This window comes from Zingiber officinale, chromosome 6B (assembly GCF_018446385.1).
Source record: "Zingiber officinale cultivar Zhangliang chromosome 6B, Zo_v1.1, whole genome shotgun sequence".
Classification (NCBI taxonomy): Eukaryota; Viridiplantae; Streptophyta; class Magnoliopsida; order Zingiberales; family Zingiberaceae; genus Zingiber; species Zingiber officinale.
This window is the reverse complement of record NC_055996.1, coordinates 3,306,192-3,322,529: the sequence shown is the minus strand read 5'-3', so window position 1 is coordinate 3,322,529 and position 16,338 is coordinate 3,306,192. Positions and strand designations below refer to the sequence as shown.

The following is a 16,338-nucleotide window of genomic DNA, read 5'->3' as shown; positions in this document are numbered from 1 at the left end:
AAATTTTCCAACAAGAATAAAATTTGCAACAAAGTCATTCAAAAAGTATGTTTAAGACATCCAATACATGATTGTCATGGTTACACATGGATGACCTTTTACATAACATTTATGGCCAACACTAAGTATGGCCACATTGGACAGGCAATGCAGGAGAGTTTCTGCTTGAATGGTAAAAGATGACAATGGGATAAAAATAATTGTTTGATATGAAACCAGATAAGCCAAATGAAAGACTAATAAATATGACAAATGGACACCAAGAAAGTACCAAATGACATTAGTCAATAGCAAAACAAGGTTTTGACTATCAAATTTTAACTATAAAAGATACTGACATTTAGCAGACGATAGTACTAGAATTGATATTATAAATTGAATGAATTAATTGCATCTAGCAATCATATTATATCAATAGCAAGAAAATAAACATATAACCCGCTAACATACATGGATGCTGTAGAAAAGCGACAAAATCAAACGTTGTGCCTCAATGATATCTCCTGGTCCAGATAAATTGAGCAGACCTTGACCATGAACACCTAGATTTGCATTAGAATGTATAACAGATGATTCCTGAAAAAACAAAGTTAATGAATAAAATTGGCTCATATCACTAATCCTTTGCCCACAATGAACCTTGTTTTGAAAACTGATAATGAACAAATTTAGCCCAGAATAAGAACTAGCTTACCCTCAGAACAATCAAATTACTAGCTTCAAGCAATGTCGTTGCCACTATTGTATCCTCACCACCAGCAATAATCATTTTAGAATTCCACATCAAGAGCATTTTAACAGACATACGTAGAGCACCAAACACCTAAAATTAGATATGAAGAGAAGATAAATAGCGAATGTAAGATAAATTTACGCTCTTAGATAGCAATTATAGATACAACCATTGATTAAACATTTAACGTGATGGTATTCATCAATCAAACAAAATAAAGTGATGAGAATAGCAGCACCGACATGAGAATTTGTATGAAAAAGAATGGTATCCATATCAAGAATAACAATCTTCAAGGTATCATTGCCAATCATCAAATTTATCAATCATATTCATGATTATTCTTCTTAACAGAAAATTAAGATCCAGGTTGACCATTTATAAAATTTTTAAAAAAAAATGTCACGAAGAAAGAAATCACAGGTTTCAGTCATTTTATTGCTAACGTATAGCAGCTGAATGTTACCAGCTAAAATTAGGAAATCAGAGACATAAAAAACATACGTATGGTTCCATTCATGAGGCTCCATCCATTGTAAAGCCTATCAGTGATTTGATGATCAATAGTGCAGCCTTACCCCCACAATTGCAAATGTCATTACTATTATTTTAAGAACACGTCACACAGAGTAGAAAAGGAGCAACCTTTATCATGGCTCTGAGGCTAAGCCTCAAACTAACATCAATGAGCAAACAATAGAATTGAAAAAGAGAGGCACAAAAAACATAAGTTGCTGATAATACACTTGCAAAGGAATAACAACGACAATAAGAAGTAATTGTTCCGGGAGCACCTTAATTACTGAGTCACTCATCAAAAGTTCTTCAGCCAAAAGCTCAAACTCAGAAAACGGATAATGAATCAAACCAAAGGTCAATATGCCACCACTAAGTAGACTAAGTTGCCCTTGAACCTGGTAATTACAGAGAGTAGGGTAAGCTGATCTGACGGAAGCAAATAAATTTTCAAACATGAAGTTGATATTCTAACATTTGAAAAAAAAAAATACCATAACTAGGTGATCTTACAAACAAGAACCCTACACAACCTATAAAATGAACACCTCCAAACCAACTGCACAGATATCATAAAATCAGCTATGAAGGCCCAACGTTTAAAACAAGCATATTAAGAATAAACCACTAACAAAACCATATCAAATAAATGACATAAAAGCATTTTTAAAAAGTTTGAAAAACATAGCTTCAGGGACATCAGTTTACTTCAGTTGAATTACCAGAAAATCAGAACAGTTTGGGCAGACAACACTTCTAACCTAACTTACCCGTTTTAACTATTTTAACCATATGAGTAGAAGCAAGTTTGATGTATTTCAAAAAATAAAAAAAATGAAGCAGACTCTACTCGTAAGCACTTGCAAGTTGAAACTACATAAGTCAGTGATATCACCAAAATATTGCTAAATGCAAAACATTTCATTTTTGTCAAAGCTTATGACTCTAGTAAGTTTTCAAAAGTTCCAAGAAGTCCTGCTTGTTAAAGAGAAGACAATACAACAGCAAATGCCATCTCACAAAACTACTTGGATTCGTTTGGTTATGGACATAGTTTCAAGCCATCAGGACCTAAAGCAACCTTATTCATCCAAAGGTGGACAGACACTGGATGTGTTTTGAAAAGAATCGCAGAAAGTAATTAAACAATGTCCTAAAGCAATCTTTGTACAAATTCTGAAGTATTTGTATCACTTACTAATATGATTGCCGTTAGGAAATCCTTAGCTATACATTCTATGCATAAGCATGGAAATGCTAACTTACGTTGTTAAATTCTATGCATTTATATCCTCCAGCAATTTGTGTTTCTTCAATTACTACTGCATTGATCCTATTCATGTTATCAATTTATAAATGGAATTATATTTAAGAAAATAAGTTCCCAAAGATGTATAAAAATAAAGTATAAACTGTAAACCAATAATTGTTATAGTTGCTTGATCTAATGGTAAGCAAGCTAGATCCAGAGGTGACCCAACCCAAGGTCAGGATTCAAATTCTTATAACAGTATTGTTGGAAGGGTTAACCTTTTTGTTCCCACCCTAGTCAAACACCCAATGTGGTGTAGGAACACATCGTGGTCAAAACAAAAAAAAATATATAAGCTGTAAACATTTTGTCTACCATAGCACATATTCACATGCAAAACTGATTTTCTCAAACAAGAAATGAGCAAATGAATTACATACTCAATTTGTAAAGACAAATATAGTAATTAATTTTCTAATATAGGTCTTTGCATCCTCTTAGTCAATCCCACCTAGTGGGATAAGACCTGGTTGTCGTTGTTGTATATGTATTTGCATCCTCCATTCAGATTTTGCAGTACTAAGCCTCAGTGGGTTTCCTGTAGTTCTCTAATATTTTAACTAACCATAACATTTAAGCCAATCAATCATAGACAAAACCCTGAACTGTCAAATACAAAATCCTGGGTGCCAGAATTACTGTCTCTTCATGATGTACTAAACCAACAATAGTTTCAAATGGCTTCATTTAAAAAAACACCAAAATCCTCCTTGTGCTATTTTATATTAACATTTTGGGCAACCTGGAAGCTATGGAACAATTCTGTATGTTCATAGACGTAGTTGGGTTTTGGAATATAATACTGCTCAACACAAAATGACATTCAATCAAGGAAACTAACCTGTACTCGACTCCATAGTAGAGGAACAGCAACTTTGGCACAATTCCTAATAAAAACATTTGTCCAAAGCGGCTGATAAGGAAATTCAAGTAGAAGTGTATCAGTCTGTGTTGATCGGTTATGGTTGCTAACTATAAGGCTTTTAGGAACTGAGTCATAAAGTGTTCCAGCAGCACCAGCATTATCAAGACAGCCAAAACTCTTTCCACCTGTGCAAGAAATAACAGAATAAGCCCCCAAAAAAATCATGACATGGCAAACACCAAGAAGAAGCAACCTAAAAACAGCTTATAGTCTAAATAGAATAATATAGCAAGAATGCCAAAAGGAAACACATTCCTTAGTTATGTCTCAGATTTTGATATCCCATAAAGATGGGATAGATATAACAACCAAATCCAAAGTGAAATAGTTAAGCTTATTTATAGAGATACATAACCTTGAAAGTAACCAAGTGTTTATCTAAAGATATCTAACAAAAGAACAATAACATTAAGGTCGTTCAAGGAATTTCAGTGTGCAGTGAAGTACTTTCAGAAACAGTAAACCTATTATTGCCAACTAGAAAATGTTATAAAATAGACAGCAAATCATGCATATGCAATGCCCAAGTATTTACAGAAAAGTTGACTGTCTAAGAACCACATATTAGCCCAAACAAGAATAAATGATCTGAATTTTGATAATTGATGCTCAAAGCATGACCAAGCAGGATTTAAAAAGCAGAAAATCGAGATCAGGAAAAAAAATGAAAAATTTGAATATGCAGATAACATGCAATCATGTTCATGAATCAACAATATAAATATGAGAAAGAAAAGAGAATATCAGGATAGAGAACTTATATTATTACTTGAAAAAAAGCATATCAAGGAGATGAAGACATCTTTTATAGGGTTTTATAACCCAATCTCATAAAGACTCAGTTTTGCTAAAAATAAAATAAAATAAAATTGTTCATAGCCCTTAAAAATGAAACTGCTTTTAAAAATTTTGAACCAATTTTTTTATTGGAAAAACTTATTTTAAAATACTCTCTCTAAAACCGAGAGAAATCAATAAAGCGGCAGAAGTCCCATACCAACCTTGCAAAGCCAATAAATTTTGTTAACAATATAAACATATAATTTAGTTCCTTCCTAAGAGCTTGAATTTCTGGGACAACTGGTTAGCCAATAAATTTTAAAATAGTATCAGAGCAGCAGGAGTTCCATACCAACCTTGCAAAGCGGGCTAATCAAGTTAAGCACTCCACCTAACATAAAGAGGGAGTATAACCCATACATGAGGGAGGAATATTAAAAACACAAGCATATTAATTGGTCTTCTTGCTTACAGCTCGATCTTTAGGACAAGGACAAGTAGTCAGCCAATCAATTTTAACAAATTTAATATCTGGATGAACATAGGGTTAAAAGTAGAAAATTTAAAATAAAAGTTTAATATAAATTTTTAAAAGTAATTTTAAGTAAAGTTTGTTATATTATTAGGGTAAGAATAACCTTATGAATTAGTTAAGAAAATTATACCTTTTAATTGTTCCATAAAATTGGCCCTAAACCCCATTATAAAGCAGATTTATGTTAAACAAAGTTATCTTCAATAGTTTCCTCTCATTGTGAGATTCTAATTTCTCTATATGAGATAGCTATCAATTTGTGTGAGTTTTAGTTAATTTTGGTATTGTATCAGAGCCTTCCTATTCACTGTTTGGTATTTCAACATTCCTATATTGATTCAACCTAATTCTCCTTGTGTAACCCACCACATTGACCAACTATCACCCTTTTGGCCTGGCTACTTGGTCTGAGGACCTCCACCATCCACCATTGTTGCCTGAACTAACAACTATGACAAGCAATAACAACAAGATTTTGTAGATCTGTCCAGAGCTAACCCCTACAGGAAGTGGTTCCTTCACGGACTGTTTCCCTGCAGAAGCAACCCATAACCCCATGGCTTCTTCTAGTTGCAAAAGAGCTCACACCCCGCCCAATGCTTTCTCTTCTATGATTGCAAGCCACTGCGAGTTCACAGATTTGTCAGACACCCATCTCCATGTTGAGCTTCCGGTCGCAAGCAGCGAGGGGTGGATAACAAGAAGACTTCTTCCTTGTCTGCTTCACCACCACAAGCAGATGCATCCTGTAGATTGCAACTTCCTCACCACCATGACGTAGCAGAGTCTCATCCCACATACAAACTTGTTCTCCTCTTCCTCAGCAAATCCACTTCACTGAGAAGACTTGAACAGATCCATCCCGTAGCTTGCAACTTCCTCACCACCATGACGTAGCAGAGTCTCATCCCACATCCAAACTTGTTCTCCTCTTCCTCAGCAAATCCACTTCACTGAGAAGACTTGTACCTCTCCCGTCATCCTATAGGGCCTTCGATCAATTGGCTCTTGCCAGTGATCTTGTAGCCTCCTTGTTCATCTGAAGAAGACCTGGTCTACCTCAATCTTGTCATAGACCTAGTCTATCGCACAAACACCGTGAACAAGAGGATCTCTCCTCGCTGGTAGCCAACTCTCCCACTTGTTGGTTAGATAACCTCTCCAAGGGCCACTATAGGCCTACTAACATTGGCTGCCGCACATGGCCTACTTCATACTGACAACCCCATGCCCACCTTCCACCTGTCGCAATAGGATCCGATGTCATCTGCCCTACTACAGTTGTCACATTTCCAGATCCAGCCCAACAAGGCCTCCAAACCAAGATAGTTTTTCATGACAGTTAACAAATCAGACATATTAGATCTAACAGATTGTTAAAGTTAGAGAACTCGAATTTTAACACATTTGGTGATATCCCTCAACTTATGTCCAAGTCTATTCTCATGCCTGTGATGTTGAGTTGCACTTATGTTATAGCATCTAAAACAACAACAATAACAACCAAGCCTTATCCCACTAGGTGAAGTCGGCTATATAGATTCTTTTACGTCATTGAACTCTATCTCCTACTATATCATCATCTATACTTAAATAAATTTTATCTTGTTTTATTGTTGCTAACTAAGTCTTTTTTGGTTTTCTCTTTCTCGTTTGATATGTGTGTTTGTCATAGTTTCACGTCGCCTGGAGCATTTATTTGTCGTCTAAGTGCATGCATGTACCATCTTAAACGTGTCTCTTGGAGTTTTCCCTCAATAAATGCACAACTCCGACTTTCTCTCTAATGCTCTCATTTCTTATTCTGTCCATCCTCGTATGTCCACACATTCACCTTAACATCCTCATCTCTGCATCTCTCATCTTCTGCGCTCGAGTCATAGCCCAACATTCAGCTTCATATAACATAGCAGGTCTAACTGCGATTTTGCAGAACTTTCCTTTATGTTTAGAAGCACTTTACGGTCACATAAAACACCCGATGATCTCCTCCATTTCAACCATCCTGCTTGTATTCTAGGTAACACATTTCTCTCAATCTCTCCATCATTTTGCAAAAATGATCCTAAATATTTAAAACTCTCAGTTCCGGATAACTTATCATCTCCTATCTTAACAATTGTCTCATTACGTCTAATATTGTTAAACTTAAATTTTACATATTCTGTGTTTATTCTACTAAACCTAAAATATTTCCCTTCTAGTGTTTCCCGCCAAAATTTTAGTTTAGCATTTACTCCTTCACGTGTTTCATCTACCAAAACAATATCATCTGCAAACAACAAACATCACTGTCCTGTGTCTTGAATGTGTATAATGAGTTCATCCATAATTAGAGTAAAAAGATAGGGATTTTAAGTTGATCCTTATTGAAACCCTATCTTTAGGGAAAATGCTTCAGTTATTCCGCCTGAAGTTTTTCACTCTAGTCGTTATATCCTCGTACATATCCTTAATTAGTTCAATATATGTTCCGCTAACACCACTCTTTTCTAGAATTCTCCATATAATTTCTTTTAGGATTCTATTATAAGTTTTTTCCAAGTCAATGAATACCATATGTAGATCTTATTTTTGCTCCCGATATTTTTCAACTAATTGTCTAAGTTGATGTATAGCTTCTATTGTCGACCTTCCAAGTATGAACCTAAATTGATTTTCGATCACTATGTCTCCTTCATTAGTCTTTCTTCTATTACTTTTTTCCAAAGTTTCATGGTACAATTGCACAATTTTATACGTCTCCCTTATTCTTATATAAAAGAACTAGAGTACTTACCCTCCATTGATTAGGCATTTTTTTCATTTTCAATATCATGTTAAATAATTTTGTAAATCATTCAATACCTTGTTTCCCTAGGCACTTTCATACCTCTATCGGAATATCATCTGGTCCAACAGCTTTTTCATTGTGCATCCCATGTAAAGCTTGTTTTACTGAAGTTTGAATTCTACAATAAAAATTTAAATTTCTATACTGATTTGACCTACTTAAATTACCTAAGTTAAGTTTGTCACCTAAATTTTCATTAAAAAATTGATGAAAATACCTCTTCCACCGCTCTTTTATTTCTCCATTGTTTACTAATACTCTATTACATTCATCTTTAATACATTTTATTTGGATAAGATCCCTTGTCTTCCTTTTTCTCACTTTAGCTATTCTATAAATGTCTCTTTTCCCTTCTTTTGTATCCAATTTTTAATATAATCATTCAAAAGTTTCATTTTTGCTTCATTCATTACTTTCTTAGCTTCTTTCTTGGCTATTGTATATTTTTAAAAAAAAAAATCGTTCTTATAAATATATAATTCCTTATAAGCTGTTCGTTTTTCATTCAATTTCTCTTGTACTTTCTCATTCCACCGCAAAGATTCCTTCTTTAGTGGTGCATGTCCCTTTGACTCACCGACTACCCTCTTAGCTCTTATTTTCAACTTTAATATCATCTTATCTCATGTCATATTAGAGTCACAATATATTTACCTAATCCGGGTACTCTTACCTTCTCCTTAAATATATTTTGTTTCCTATCCTTTAATTTCCGCCACTTAATTTTAGGAGTCGTATATATTTTCTTTCTATTGATATTATGCTTGAAGCGTATATCCAACACTACTAACCTATGTTGGGCAATTAAGATTTTTCCAGGAATGACCTTGCAATCATTACAAATTTTTCTATCCTTCTTACTAACCATAAGAAAGTCAATTTACGATTTATTATTCCCACTTTTGAACATGACTAAGTATTCTTCTCTTTTCTTTAAAAATATATTAGCTAATATAAGGTTATATGCTATCGCAAAATCTAATATAATTTTCTTTCTTCATTTCTCATTCCAAACTCATAACCCCCATGTACCCTCTCATATTCGTCATTTTTCAAAATCATTTCATTTAATGGAATGTTTTGTAATACTTCATCTAAGTCATCCCAAAACCTTGATTTGATAGCTTCATCTAATCTTACTTGCGGTGCATATACGCTAATTATACTCATAGTTTCTTTCGCCACTATTATCTTAACGATTATAATTCGATCTCCTTTTCTAACTACTCCTACAACTTTATCCTTTAACGTATCTACAACAATACCCACTCCATTTCTTGCTTTACTCTTTCCCGTGTACCATAACTTAAAATCTGAGTTCTCTATCATCTTTGCCTTCTCGCCTACCTATTTTGTCTGTTGTACACACAAAATACTAATTCTTCTCCTAATCATCGTATCTACTACCTCCATTGATTTACCGAGTTCCTATGTTCCATATTCCAAATCTTAGATTATTAGTTTTCCTATCACACCCAAGTTCTCACGGAGATATAGCGGTCCTTGTCGATATGTTTCAGTAGTCGAACCTGCAGCACAAACTCTTGCATATTTAGCACTACACCCAAGTTCTGGAGATATAATGGTCCTTGCCGAGACGTTACAGTCGGATCATGCAATGAGTTCCTTCCGAGGAACAACCTAGCATTAGCACAATAATTCAGTGGATCCATTCATTGAACATTTGTCATAGTTTTAACATTGCCCGGCAATCTAACGCAACCCTCCTCCTTTATCCAGGCTTGGAATCGACCATGTCTAGTTCGTCATGGGTCGAGTTTTATAGCATCTAAAACATAAGATTAAATTTTCCTAAGCGTGCAATGTGTAATGCATATTGCCATCGTTCTTGTTGGGTTTGCATCAATTGAGTGATTAGCTCGTGTAAGATTCCAGGTTTTTAATTCAACAAATAGCTTATTAACAAATTCATCTGAATTTTTTTAGGTTAGAGTATTTGATTTCAAGATTCACACACCTATGATCTGTATTAGGTTTTATATGTCACATCATTTAGATTGGCATAGTCAAGATATCTTATTCAGTCACCCAAATAAAACCAACATGAGCAGACACAATATTAGTGCTCTATGTAGCAATGACAGCAGTAACATTTTTGATATATTCTTCTTCCCTGTCTTCCCCCTCCATGATTTTCCTTCTAATTGATGTCAACGGGCTGGATGCCATGCGAACAAACAGTAATAGCTGATATTTCAATCAACTCACTCAGATCAAGCACCAAAACCTTAGTACAAAATGAGACTTCAAACCATTGTCTGCATCTCTTATGCTAATGGTGTTATCCCACTTGACACTTGTTTATATGGGATAATAACAAATAATTATGGTTATAAAGTGAAGGTGCATAATAAACTAATGCACAATAAAGGAACTTGTATATATGGATTTTTTTACAAAAGTATTATGGCATATGGAGCTAATTTACAAATGATTTCCAAAAGAGATTGTGGCTATGGAAGTGATTCAACTATTCAAGCACTGATCAAGAGGTTACTCCATATCTGAGATACACTACAAATCCCGGCACCTGCAGAACAGTCTTCCGAGCTGCTGATTAGGTGGTTTTCTGAAGCCTATGAAGCCTAGGCTCCATCAAAGTGTGGGCAAAGGTGGTGTGGAAATCCTACCTCTTGCCCAAGCACTGGTCCACTTTATGGCTGATGGCTCATGGATGGTTGGGCACCAAAGATAGGTTGGTCTATGAGATGGACAAGGTCTGTCCTCTTTGTAGGCAAGCAGATGAAACACTAGATCATCTCTATTTTGCCTACCCGTTCAGCAAGATGTTATGGGACAAGGTGAGGCATTGGCTATGTATACGGCAATTGGCGTCCACTCACAAACAACTACTAAGAGTGTTTCATACAAACATACATGGTACTGGTGACCTAACAAAAGCAAGGTTTTTGGTCATATCTTGTACGGGTTTTCTTCTTTGGCAAGCTAGGAACAAGTACCTACATGAGGGGGCTGTCCCAAATGTAAATAGCATCTAAAGATACAAACCCATGCGTTTCAGTTCTTAGACGCCCCCTAAGCGTATCCTCTGTAATAGTTTGTTTTAGTAATATATTTACCTTCTCAAAAAAAAAAAATTCAAGCAAGTTTATTGTTGAAATTTCCATGCATTTAGATCTTGATCAATTCGATGTAGATTTGCATAGGTAGGTTCCTCCCTTCAATTTGCAATAGTTGATTGAGGGACGCCTAACTTCAATTGCATTGAATCCATGTTGTCTAGCAGAGTTGGAGGTGTGCTCTAGAGATCCTGTACAAGTGGCAAAATAGGAGCAATATGGGCTTCTATCTAGCCAAGAGAATGGGATAAAGCTTTGTGTGGGTGGTTGGGGGAATGAGAAGTCCAAGAGGGGATGGAAACGGCTTCTATCAGATAGAGGTACTGGGTTGGTAGAAGAAGACAATGAGATGAGGAGAGTTGGATAAGTGGACCAAGGATTGCAAACCAAGAATGATGCAGTACATGTGTGCCTCTGTCGGTGATTTCATTATAATAGAGAAGAGAGAGAGAGGGAAAAAAAAAGGACAGCATAGTACACGAAGATGTCGCCAATGTGGGGTCCCGAAGAAGGATCTATTGCACGCAGCCTTACCCTCTTTGCAAGAGGTTGTTTCCGAGACTTAAACGTATGACCTCCAAGTCACACGGCAGCAACTTTACCGTTGTGTCAAGGCTCCCTTTCTAATAGAGAAGAGAGAATATGATAATAAATGTGCTAATGGAATAAAAGCCTCTTTTGTAGGCATTCGGAACAATGGCCTTTTTAAGACTAAAAAAAAAGACAAGTTGTACTGAAAGTAGGACAAATCATAATCATACCATGAACAAAAACATGTGGTTCGTCATGCCAACTGAAAACTGCAATAGATACACGACCTCCACCACCACCGGCCAAGCCACTACCTCCCGATGCACTTACCATGCCTGTTCCTTTCCTGCAATTAGAAAACGAACATTAGATCGATCTTCAAGACACGATAATTTTGTATATTGATCAAACATGACAAGTAGATCAGCTGTAAATAAAGGCAATAGTTTAGATACTTTTTATATATATGTATATATATATATATGAGTACTGAATGATAAGAATACATCTAGTTAAGGAACTTCTATATATATGATTAAGAATAAATGAAAGAAAACATAATTAAGAATTCTGAATTGCCTTGGTATTGAGCTCAATGATGAGATATGATATGCCCATACTATCCTAGAGTTTGGGCATACTTCTTTGCTTGATGGTATTTACAATATTAGCTAGAGTATAGCACACTATTAATCAGTAAATTATACATTTTTGTATTCTGGATTGATTTCTTTCTTTTAACAAAGATGGTTGCTTGCTTAGGGTCTTACTAGTGTTGCATTTAAGGATTGCAGCTCACCAAATAAATGCATTAGATATGCCTGATAGGACAGTGATTTCTAGTCAGTAGTTAAATTGTGAACATAAATGTAATATTCATTATAAAATTGCTGCTCATGCTTTGCCTGTTGATATCTAACTTCCCTTGTCCTTGAGCATATGTCATGATGGATTCTTCATGCTTCCACTGCTTTAGTTACATTGGATCTGCTTCTCATCTAATATTGCAAGTTACACTTCGAGGTGACTCAAATCTCAATTTACCATTCATTAAACAAGCACTCCATCTCAAGCTTCATAACAACCAACATAGTTGTAGGCTTTGATATGGCATACACGTTCAGCTTCACAAGGTAGCAAGTCAACCAAATCAATATCGTTTTTAGGAAAAAATAACACCCTCAGATATTCAAATCTGAACAAATACAAGTGCCACAAGCACACTATCTGGCATGCATACTCCATCGTGCACCTCATATCTCCCACAAGCCACACTGAAGATTGTATCTCAAAAATGATAATGGAGCAATGTTCAGGCTGCATCTTCTAAGTCACTCATGACACCTGTCAGAGGTTATTGTCCTTATTCATTGCGACTCTATGACAGCATTGGTTTTGTAAGATCATTTGCAACCATAATCGCATTTGTACGACCTTGAAGGGCTACTTAGCATTGAATTTTACTCCCTTGCCAATTGGACATAGAAATCCTCTCTAATTTGAGTAACTTTCCCAAGTTATCTGAGCACATCAAGCATAGTACAAAAATCAGATGTGGTACAGCAAATAGACAGTAGTCCTCTACAATGTCAATTCATTTTGGTTTCCCAAGTTCTCGGAATGGATCAAGCATTGTTCAAAAAATCAGATCAGTATGGAACATACAATAATTATCAGTCATACCAGCTGTTAGAATGATTAGAATCATATTCAATTAAAGAATAAAAACTAAAAATTATAAAATTAAGGATAAAAAAGAAAGAAAGAGGGAAACTATCTTAAAAAATATATTTCCTAATATTACAAATTTACAATTTTTTGATATTTATTCATTTCAATTGCATAAGAATATGGCATCATATATTGCATTTATTAGTTAACATTTCAATCCAAATTTAAATAACCTACTGATCATGCCTTTTCCATGCTTTTAACATCTTAATTACTATGTCTAAAAAATTGTGTTTGTCATAATATCATATTTGTATACTATATTTTGTACAATAGTTAATATTTAAAGGTAATCTTCCATCATGTTCAATGGAACAATAATATTAATGTAACTAGCCTCAAATAGTTGAGACAATGCTAATTGATGATAATGAAGTTTCAATTTTGTATAACAGTTTCTAGAATATTTTTTTAGATGCTCATTAATTGATATATTATATAGTCTTCATTAGTATTACTCCATTTATATGCTTTCAAATTGTTGTCTACTATTTTCCTTAATGTGGTCTTAGTCTGTAGCATATATAATTATCTTACTGGGTGAAAGTTAGTGGAAACATAAGAAAATATACAGACTACAGTTACATAAACAAAATCTTCAACTTAGAACCAAGTGCTAGTTAGAGTTATGTGATAAGGGACTTGAACATCTACTGTGTGGGTCTACATACCCTGAAAAAACTCAAACATCTTTCAACTTCCTGTGACAAATTAGAGCCTATGCCTTCCCCAATTAACCGTCTATATCTTCTGATTTCTCCACCAAAGCATTCAATACCAAAATCGATTGATTCACCAAATTTAGGATTAATCTTCTGTAGGTTTAGTTGCTTGTTGTCTGATTGATACACAATTTCTTGAGAGATATTAGTTGAGGACCTTGAGGTGAACACTAATCCTACTTGGCTGGTAGAATCTCCCAAGATGGGAATCTATGGGATCAATAGTTCCAATTATTGGGCCCCAGATCTCTCCCTTCAGTACACATGTGTGCTTGTCCCTGAGATATTGTGCGCCGAAAACTTTAAATTGTTGTAGCAATGATTTGCCCTTGATAAGCTGTGATATGATGATGATACCCATGCATTGAATCCAGGGGTAGTGTTTTTAACAGCCTTGCATCAGCTTTGTTATCGTTTCATCCACCCAATATATCATAGTGGTGTTCAAAATTGCTTAACTTAACTAAAAGGATCCTAACTGCATGACTAATTTGAAGAAGATAGTCTTACCTAATAAGATTAATGCAAAGTCAAAAAGGTTCCCCTAAGATAGTTCAAAGCATATGACTAAGTCATGACAAACATCTCCAAGCTGCAATCCATCTATCTTGTCATGTTGTGCATCAAAAACTGCTTCTCAAAGTTGTGTTACAAAATCCATAACAACCAAGCTAAAGTCAAAAGGTATGGAATTCACTATGCACACGTGTTTTTTTGTGATTTGTTATACAGATCAGTTGACTCAAGATTTTAAGAATTGAATTCAGAATTCAACACAAAAAAAATCAACATCCATGAAATCTCAAAACAAAATATAAGTATATAACCAAACAGTTTCTCCCTTTAACCATACCTATTAAACTCATATGAAATTTTCACTGAGTAGTGAAATAGTAAATCATGCCAGAAATCAATTTAGACTGATTTGATAATTGAGCAACATTTCATTAGTGCTTAGAATTTGTTGCCAAATTACATCTAGTTTGTTATAGATTCCAATGGATTGGTGTATATCTAGCATGCAGGCTATATCAATTTACAGCAAAAGCTTAAGTAGTCAACAAACAGAAAGTTAAATAATGGTGACTGTAGTATAATAACCTTACTTTGATTAAGGAAGATATCTAATGTTTACACATTTTCAGAACATTAACAACGTTACACATTTAAGTCCACAGTAAAGGCATGTTAATCGAAATTATTTTGCACTTACATTTTAGTTGCATTGATATAGATGCTCCCACCTGACCCTCCACCACCTAAAGAGCCGCCCTCACCACCATCAGCCAAAATGCTTCCATTAACCTCAAGGAAATCTTTGACTATGAAAAAGACCTGCCCGCCACCTCCTCCTCCATAATCCTTCTCCCGGCTTGTCGAACCCCCTTTGCTTCCGTAGCTTTCAGGCTTCGTCAGATATGACCAGGAGTATGCATCTCCACCCCAGGAGTCCTCCTGCGTCTGCCCCTCCTTCACCACGCAGCTCGCGCCCCTTCCCCCATGTCCACCACCATCACCATTTACCCCGGAGGGGACCCCACTGGTCTGTGGCGGCGGATCCCCCGCCAGCGCCGTAGTATCGATGGCTGCACCGTCAGCTAGACTCATGTTTCCCGCCCCTAAGCGCACCGACCCAGCCACAATCTTCGCATTGCGCCCGATCCGGATTTCACCCGTAAGATTGACGACGAGGGAGCACCCTGCCAGCGGGCAGCTGAGGACCACATCCGGGTAGACCACGAAGCTCCCATTCGCCTTCACAAAGATGTCCTCGGAGAGTTGCACGCTGGTATGGACCTCGCAGAGGCCGTCGAAGTCGCCGGTGCCGCCCAAGTCACCCTCACATGAGGCCGAGGGCGGGTCCGGCGGAGAAGGAGGCGGGGATGGCGGCGCATAGTCGTGCCACAAAGACTCCAAGTTCAAGATCGAAAAGCGATCCCCGCGATCCGCTCCGCCATCGTCCAGCCGAGGGAAGCTGGCAGCAGGGGAGGCAAACGTGAAGAGGAGGAGGAGGAGGACAACTACAAAAGACGCAGAGGCGGCGACCATGGACGGAGTTGCAACTCATCACCACGCTTTGGCCGGAGGAGAGAATTAGGGCAAGGGACGATTCCCCCAGCCCTGTGGTTAGGATTTGGATGGTTTCCGCTCCTTCTCCCCCCTGCTCTTGACAATTTGGGAAAGTGAGAGCGAGAGGATGGCGAGGAAGGCGACGGGAATTGCTGGTGGCGGTCGGGAGATACCTTTTTACCAGGGCAAGCCGTTCGCGAGAGAAACGGGGAGCCGACGAGGAAAGCAAGAGGAGACTGGACAGGAGGAGGCGAGTCGCCAGGAAATAAAACGGGGGCAGGATAACGACGGTTGCCGGCTCGAGCTCGCATCTGGCCGTAGCGGCTGCCTTAAGATTCGCAATTCGTCGACGGGGACGAAGCAGCCACGCGGCGACTCGTGGATGGATCGTTAGTTACGTTGCTGTTCTAAGAGGCACAGCGTGTACTTGGGGGGAAACAGACGGTTCGTTCGCGTCACTGAGCGAGACCGGTCGAGTTAGGACGATCGGGTGCACTTGGCTCGAACCGACTCATGTACTTGCCTTAGGGAAGAAGATGTTGTCAAGCA

At 36.9% G+C, this 16,338-nt stretch overlaps 1 protein-coding gene across 1 annotated transcript in view; it reads right to left on the bottom strand.

Moving 5' to 3' along the window:
• LOC121991725 overlaps positions 1-16,026 on the bottom strand; it is a 34,952-nt gene extending 18,926 nt beyond the window's left edge. The window contains exons 1-6 of the mRNA XM_042545744.1: positions 14,933-16,026; positions 11,497-11,612; positions 3,403-3,611; positions 1,528-1,647; positions 695-823; positions 451-576 (exon numbers count right to left, since the gene is read on the bottom strand). Of these exons, the coding sequence (XP_042401678.1) occupies positions 451-576; positions 695-823; positions 1,528-1,647; positions 3,403-3,611; positions 11,497-11,612; positions 14,933-15,768 (1,536 nt within the window). The 5' untranslated portion in view covers positions 15,769-16,026. The remainder of the gene's footprint in view (positions 1-450; positions 577-694; positions 824-1,527; positions 1,648-3,402; positions 3,612-11,496; positions 11,613-14,932) is intronic.
• Between the last annotated feature and the right edge of the window lie 312 nt (positions 16,027-16,338).